We start from the raw sequence: 7,483 nt of genomic DNA on the forward strand, positions 1-7,483 counted from the left end.
GGCGGGTGCTGGGATTGTCGTGCCACGAGACAGAGGAGAGACGGAGGAGAGGCCAGAGGGGACACTGCTCAGGGTCACTCTGAGGCAGGACTAGGAGCATCCCTGTCCTCGCATGCCCGTCTGTCCACACATGGCCGGGTGGGGCAGAGACCGGAGTGGTGACGCCGCCTGTAATCCCAGCCTGTCATCAGGAGGCTGAGTCCGGAGGGTCTGGAATTTAAAGCCAACTGGGCGGCTTAGGGAGACCCTGTCTCAAAAAATAAAAACAGAAAGGGACCCGGATGACACAGGAGTCATCAGTCCATGCCCACAGCTGCCCAGCCCGAGGCAGGCTCCGAAGAGGGACCCAGGGCCCCCCGTCTCTGGTGGGGTGGGAGGGGACCCGGGTCCAGGAGCAGCTGAGGTGCCCGGGTCAGCGGGGTGGGAGCTGTGTGTCGCTGTGTCGCTGTGTGGTCCACAGGAGGTGGCCCAGCTGTGTGGTGGCGAGCAGCCGTCTGGACCTCTCTGAGCCCCACTTCCTCATTTGCAGTGGAGATGTTGGGGATCGAGATGAACATTCACATAAGGGGGAGCAGAGGGCGTCCCAATGGCTATCATTTCCCATCAGGCTGCTCGCCGCCCTCTGCTGGGCCGTGAAGAGGCGGGGAGGCGAGGGCTTCAGGCCCTGATAGCAGTGCGCACTCCTTCTCCCAGGTACTTCCAGTGTCCGCCCAAGTTCGGCCTCTTTGCTCCCATCCACAAAGTGATCCGAATCGGCTTCCCGTCCACCAGCCCAGCCAAGGCCAAGAAGACCAAGCGCATGGCCATGGGCGTCTCGGCACTGACCCACAGCCCCAGCAGCTCCTCCATCAGCTCCGTCAGCTCTGTGGCATCTTCTGTGGGCGGCCGGCCCAGCCGCAGCGGCCTGGTAGGGGTGGCCATGGGGCCGGGGAGGCAGTGGGGCTGCAGTGTCCCTGTTGGTCCCCAGCCCGCTCAGGCTCTGGGCCACTTTGGGAGGAAGAATCCACCCATGTCTGTTCGTTGCTGCTTCTGGGCTATGGACTTGGCGGCCACGACCTTCCTCTGGCACGCAGGAGGGCAGTGTAGTCACAGGGCAGGGGCTGCACAGGCGGGTGGGCGGGCAGAGCCCCGTCCAGGGCCACGGGAGTGCACCCCAATGGCAGGACCTGCCTCTGTCACCGATCGCTGGGCTGGCCTGGGTGGCGGAGCCAGCCTGGCGCCAGTTGCACCGCCAGGGTTCGGGGCCCTGTCGGCCCCACAGCTGCAGACTCCTGAACTTGCCTGCTCTCCCCGGCAGCTCACGGAGACCTCCTCGCGCTACGCCCGCAAGATCTCCGGCACCACAGCCCTGCAGGAGGCGCTGAAGGAGAAGCAGCAGCACATTGAGCAGCTGCTGGCCGAGCGTGACCTGGAGCGGGCCGAGGTGGCCAAGGCCACCAGCCACATCTGCGAGGTGGAGAAGGAGATTGCACTGCTCAAGGCGCAGCACGAGCAGGTGAGTGGTGGCGGGGCCCTCAGAGGGGCCGGGGTGCCCGGGAGCCCCGAGTAGCGCTGGGCCTGCTGCACGCAGCCCTGGGCACCTCCCAGGCCCTGCTCTGCACCTGCGGATAGGCTGTGACTTAGCAAGACTTTGTCTCAAAAATAAATAAGTAAATCAAAAGGGCTGGGCTGTAGTTTGCTGCAGAAGCCCTGGGTTCAGTCCCTAACATCAAAACAAAGGACTGCTTACAAGCCAGGTTCGCCTGGGTGCTGTTGTCCCTTGACAATGGCTCTTTGGCCCTTAGGTTGAGGCCCGGCCACAGTGGGCCGGCGGCTCTTGGGGGTCCCCTTGGTGAGGCGCGCTGCCTGGCCCTGCCTTTGTCCTGACCCCACCTTGGCCCCCGCGGGCCCAGTATGTTGCAGAGGCGGAGGAGAAGCTACAGCGTGCGCGGCTGCTGGTGGACAGCGTGCGCAAGGAGAAGGTGGACCTGTCCAACCAGCTGGAGGAGGAGCGGAGGTGCGTGCGGTGCGGTGCAGGCTCAGGGAAATCGCGGCCCTGGGTCCGGTCCCGTCCCCACCCCTACTGGCTTTATCACTGTGGGCTGTGACAGATCTGTGGGCCTGGGGCCTCTCAGCTGCCAGTTTGGGGGCAGGTCCCATCCCTGCTGGTGGATGAGAGGACTCACAAGATAAGGGGGTGGGCACAGTGGTGCATGCCTGGAATCCAGGCACTCTGGGAGGCTGAGGCAGGAGGATGGCGAGTTTAAACCCAGCCTGGGCCATATTGACTTACTAAGACCTTGTCTAAAATAAAAAAGGGCTGGGGATGCAGGTCAGTGTGAATGCCTTGGGTTCAATTCCTAGTACAGCGAAAGAAACATAAAAGTGTAGCCCCCAGCACAGTGCCAGTCCTAGCTCACTGCCCCTGGCCTGGCCAGTGGCCTGTCACAAGCAGAGCCCCTGAGTGCTCCGGACAGCCATGCACAGGCGACGCCGTGTCCCCACCCCCGAGTGACAGGTCCGACCACCGAGCCTCCCCTGCACAGGCCCCAGTGTGCAGGTCCCAGCTCCACCCTGGGGCTTCGTCCCCCTTGGCCCAGGGCCCCTGAGGCGCCCTCCTGTGGATCCCTATGGGTCTCACAGTCTGCGCACCTGTGGCCATGGTCAGAGGAGACCCCCACGTGAACTTTAGGCCAGGTCAGGGAACCTCCAGGACCCGAGGGAAGTCGCAGGCATGGGCGACCTCCACAGCCCCAGCCGGGCACCACGAGGCCCCAGGGCGGGGGTCACTTGGCTGCTGGGGCTCCTGACGGCGCAGCTTCCTGTGCCTGCCCCTCCCCCACCCGGGCGTGGCCCCATTTTTCGCTCCTTCTCTCGCGTCCCTTTTTTGGGCGCTCAGCCGAGCCATGTGCTCCACAGTCTGCTGTTGCTGTCTTACTCGGGGATGTGGAGTTTTATTTATATCTGCCTGATCCCACACATCTGGTTCCCATGGTGAAGCAGCCACTGCCAACAAACGGTTAAGACCGTGGGAGTTGTGTTCAGGAAGGGTCTGGGTGCAAGTGCCAGCCACTGCCCTGGACTTGCTGTGTGACCTTGGGCAGGCTGCTCGCCCTCTCTGAGCCTGTTTCCTTGTTAAGCTACGAACTGTCAGGAGAGAGCAGTTCCACAGGCCAGTGCTTCTGTCCCCAAGCCACTGTCCTTTATTCCAAGGCTTCCCTGAGGATTCTGCTCAGAGTGTGGGTGGGAAGGTGGGAGGTCTGGAAGCTTCCAGAAGGCCCTGCCCCTTCAACCACAGGACTGTGGGTGGGTCCCTGTATGGGCACCTGAAGGACTCACACTTAGCCCCGTCTCCCTGCAGGAAGGTGGAAGACCTGCAGTTCCGCGTGGAGGAGGAGTCCATCACCAAGGGAGACCTGGAGGTAACCATGGGCGGGGCTCGTGTGCACTCAGGGTCCCCTTGCCATGCACTGGGCCATGAGGTCCAGGCAGCCGCTCTGGGGTCAAAGGTCACGCCCTAGGAGCTTGGGGGTGAGGCTCTGGGACTAACAGTGGTCACAGGTGGGTGGCTTTGCTGGGGATCCCAGAGGGCCCCGTGTGTGGGCTGCGCAGGGGACCGGATGGAGCTGGGGCAGTGAGGATGCGGGCTGGCGTGGAAGACACTGTTGCTGTCCTTCTGCCCCTCAAGGTGTCCCTTGGGTCTTTGTCCACCTGCTTCTTCAGGTCTATCAGGGCTGGAAGTAGCCAGGGGAATCAGAGTTTATAGGTGGGACAGCTAAGGCCAGGTCACAGTCATAGGAACCAGAGATGGGGCGGTGGCTCCTGGCTCCTGACCCAGCCCTCAGCTGCTGCATGCCAGAACCCCTGCGTTCTGTCACTGCACACAGGGGGCTGACAGAGGGGACCCTTCCTTTTCTGTCCTGCGCACCCTTGCAAGCCAGAGTGCCCTAAGTGACTCTTTTTTTTTTTTTTTTTTTTTTTTGTACCAAGGTACGAGCTCAGGACCTTGCATTTGCAAGGCAGGAGTGGTGCCACTGAGCTAAATCCCTGGCCCTGCCTCAACTTCTTGAGTAGCTTGGATTACAGGTGTGTACCACCATCCCTGGCTAGGACAATTCATTTTAGTCAATTTAGGGAGTAAATTAGTGGTATTTCTTTGTGGCTTTACTACCTACTGACAGCAATCATCTTTTCGTGTGTTTATTTGCCATCCATGCATCTTCTTTATGAAGTCTGTTCACATCTTTCACGTCTTTTTTCTAATGCTGGAGACTGAACCTGGGACCCCATGCACGCCAAGAACGCACTCCACCACTGAGCCACATCCACAGCACTTCTGTACTTTTAAAAATTGGGTTGTTTCCTTATTCGTGCCCTGTAACTCGGGTCCTTGTGCTTGCAAGGCAGGCGCCGGAACCACAGAGCTAAATCCCTGGCCCCCCTAAGTGACTCTTGAAGGTGTCCTCAATCATTCAGAGATCAAAGGACATGTTCCCATTGAGGTCCTCACTATTCCTGGGAGATGCCATAGGCCAGTGGTGCAGGGGCCAGTGAGATCTGTCTGTCCCCACACTCTGGTTCTGGCTCCAGGTGGCCTTGGGCAGCCTCTTCTCATCCCCTGACTCAGTTTCCTCATCTGTAAAAGGAGGAGGTTGAAGCTCATTCTGGCCCTGCCCTTAGCAGGTCTGGCTCAGTAGGCCTGGGTGGGAGCCAGGAATCTGCATTTCTGCCAAGTGCCCAGTATGGACTCTGGGGCCACACTTTGGGGTCACCGCAGTAGGTCATTTCTGGGCTCAGAACACAATCCGATTTCTGACACCATGAGAGCCACAGGAAGACCTGCGACTTATAGTTCCCCACCGGTGGGTGTCCTGTCCCTGGAGGCCCAGGCTTGGGGGAGGGATGGAGCAGGTTCCACTGCCGAATGCTCACATGCAGGGCCTCAGCTGGAGCAGGCTCTTCTCATTTACTTGTCCCTCACAGCAAAATGGAAAATCGTGTGGGTTTTTTTTTTTTTTCTGCCAGGTTTTCTGATGGGCAGCTGTCCTCCTGCAGGGGCTGGGTGGGCTTCCAGGATGGCTCCTGTGGTTACCAGAATAGAGTCCCCGCCACCAGCTCCTGTCGCCAGGGGCTGAGCGGCTGCAGGGAAATCCCCAGCCCCTAAAGGCAGGGGTTTCAGCAAGAGCGTCAGAAGCCCAGCGTGCCTCTCTGTCCCTCCCTCAGGGACTCCCTCTGCTCTGTGAGGCCAAGTCTACCTACCTGGCTCTCTCACTTTGTCTCCTGAAGTCTTGGCACTTAGAACTCCTTTCTCCTGGCTCCCCGCCTAGCACTTACCAGCCATCGCGAATCTGATTGGTCCAGCCTAGCCAATGGGCTGGCTGCTATGGATCACGTGTCCATCCCTGATCCAATCAGGCCTGGCTGGGAGAGGCAGGGGCGGGACAGATAATGACAGCTAGTTCATTCTTAAGGGCCATTTTACTGTACAAACCCAATTGAGACCTTATTCATGGTGACACTAGGAAGCAAACTGACCCCAAATCCGCCTTATCCCCACCCATCTTAAAGTCAGAATTATAAAATAGAACCAATCCTTGACTTCTTGGGCCCTTTGGGCTGTGTCGTCCTACCTCTGTATGGTCTCAGCCAAACTCCGTAACCCTGACCCTCCTGCCCTCCCTTCTGGCGACACTGGCTGCCCCATCCCACCTTCTCAACCTCCATGGCCGGCACCGCTCACTTCCTGGCCTCTGGGTGTTGGACCCCGTAGCCTCCCTGGTCCACACTAGCCTGGCTGGCATCCCATCTGTGGTTTCCGGTTCCCTCGGTGGGCTTCGTGGATGCCAGCACCTCCCCCAAGTCCACCCTGGTCAGGTGGCTGAAAACAACATGCATCTCCATTGTCACAGTTTTGGACGTCTGAAGTCTGAAATCGAGGTGTCACCGGGCAAGGCTGGTTCCCTTTGGAACCTGAGGGAGAATCTTACACTTGTCTCTGTACTGGCTTCTGGGGAGATCGCTGGTGGCCTTGGTTCCTGGGCTTCACACCAGCCTCTGACAGCGTTCCCTCTGTCTGCTCCCGTGAACACCAGTCCCAGGATTTAGGGCCCATGCTACTTCAGTGTGATGTCCTCCTCCCCCGCTGGGCAAACACCTTATTGCAAACTACATCCTCTCCTGAGATTCTGGGTGGCATGATGTGTGGGGGTGCCATGGAGCACACCACAGGGGTCCCAGATGCAACATGTCAAAGCCAGTTTCCTGTCCCTCATCCTTGGCTTCGCCCCTTCTGAGGGACCAGCCCATCGTCCTTACAGCTGCCCACAGCTAGAATCATTGCGAATCCGCTTTCCTTCCTCCCCCCATCAGAAAGCCTCTCGCTCTCTGCTCCAAAGTGATCTCCATCGCCACAGCCACCTCCCTGGGCCACTCTGCCAGCCTCTGCCTGGCCCTACCTCACCCCCACTCCTCCATTGTCTTCTTGCCTGCCCCAGAGCCAGAATATTCTTTTTAAAAATAGCTTTGTAAATTTATAATGTTGGAAAGATTGAGTCCTAGATAGAAACAGAGGACATTATCATGAACTCCCATTTCACCCAGCCTTAGCCATGGTCAGTTCACAGCTGGTCCTGTACTCACAGCTGCCTCCCTCCAATCCTAGGCTTCATGTGACCAGAGCTGTGAAAAACATAAATGAGAGCCAGCCGTGGTGCTCACCTGTCATCCTACCACTCTGGGAGGATTGAAAGTTCAAGCCCAGCCTAGGCAACTTATCAGTTTGGCAAGAACTTGTCTGAAAGTGAAAAATACAAAGGGCTGGTGGTATAGTTCTGTGTGAACCCAGTATAGGCCTGGGTTCAATCCCCAGTATCACAGGAAGGGAGGGAAGGAGAGAGGGAGAGAAAAACATAAACCCTATCTGGCCCCTTCCCTTCCCAGGTCACATGGGCAGTGCCATGACTCTGAGTAACATCCAGGCCCTGTATGGTGGCCCAGAGGACCCAGACCCCTCCCTGTCCAGCCCTGGCTCACACCCATCCTTGCCCTTTATTTGTGACACTGCTGGCACAGTGGATTCCTCCGCACACCATGTCCTGCCTCCTCTGTCCTTTGCACCTGCCAGTCTTCCTGCCCAAAACCCCTTCCTTAGAGGAGGTGGATGGCTCCTCCTTGCCCTTCAGCGCTCACCTGAGATCCAGTTTCCTTCATCCTTTGCTCACAGCTCAAATCTCAGTCTGGAACCACTCTGCTCTGCACTTACTGTGTGGTCCCCTCCCCAGGACATCAGCCCCTTAAAGACAGGGACGCAGTCTGTCTTGCTCACCTCTGGGTCCCCAGTGCCAAAGCAGGACAGGAAGGAGATATGCTTGGGTCACAGGCTGGGAACAGTGGTGTTTTGTTTTGTTTTGTTTTTTGTGGTACTGGATATTGAGCCCAAGGCCATCACACTGAGCCCCATCCTTGCCTTTTTTTTTTTTTTTTTTTTTTTTTTTTTTTGGGGTGA

At 58.2% G+C, this 7,483-nt stretch overlaps 1 protein-coding gene across 1 annotated transcript in view; it reads left to right on the top strand.

The window, feature by feature from the left end:
• The window catches only part of Clip2 (CAP-Gly domain containing linker protein 2), a 31,615-nt gene that overhangs the window by 12,381 nt on the left and 11,751 nt on the right, over positions 1-7,483 (top strand). Inside the window, 4 exon segments of the mRNA XM_033765277.1 lie at positions 694-907; positions 1,298-1,495; positions 1,893-1,996; positions 3,341-3,401. Coding sequence (XP_033621168.1) covers positions 694-907; positions 1,298-1,495; positions 1,893-1,996; positions 3,341-3,401 — 577 coding nt within the window.

This window comes from Fukomys damarensis, unplaced genomic scaffold (assembly GCF_012274545.1).
Source record: "Fukomys damarensis isolate Sample0158 unplaced genomic scaffold, DMR_v1.0_HiC HiC_scaffold_17, whole genome shotgun sequence".
Classification (NCBI taxonomy): Eukaryota; Metazoa; Chordata; class Mammalia; order Rodentia; family Bathyergidae; genus Fukomys; species Fukomys damarensis.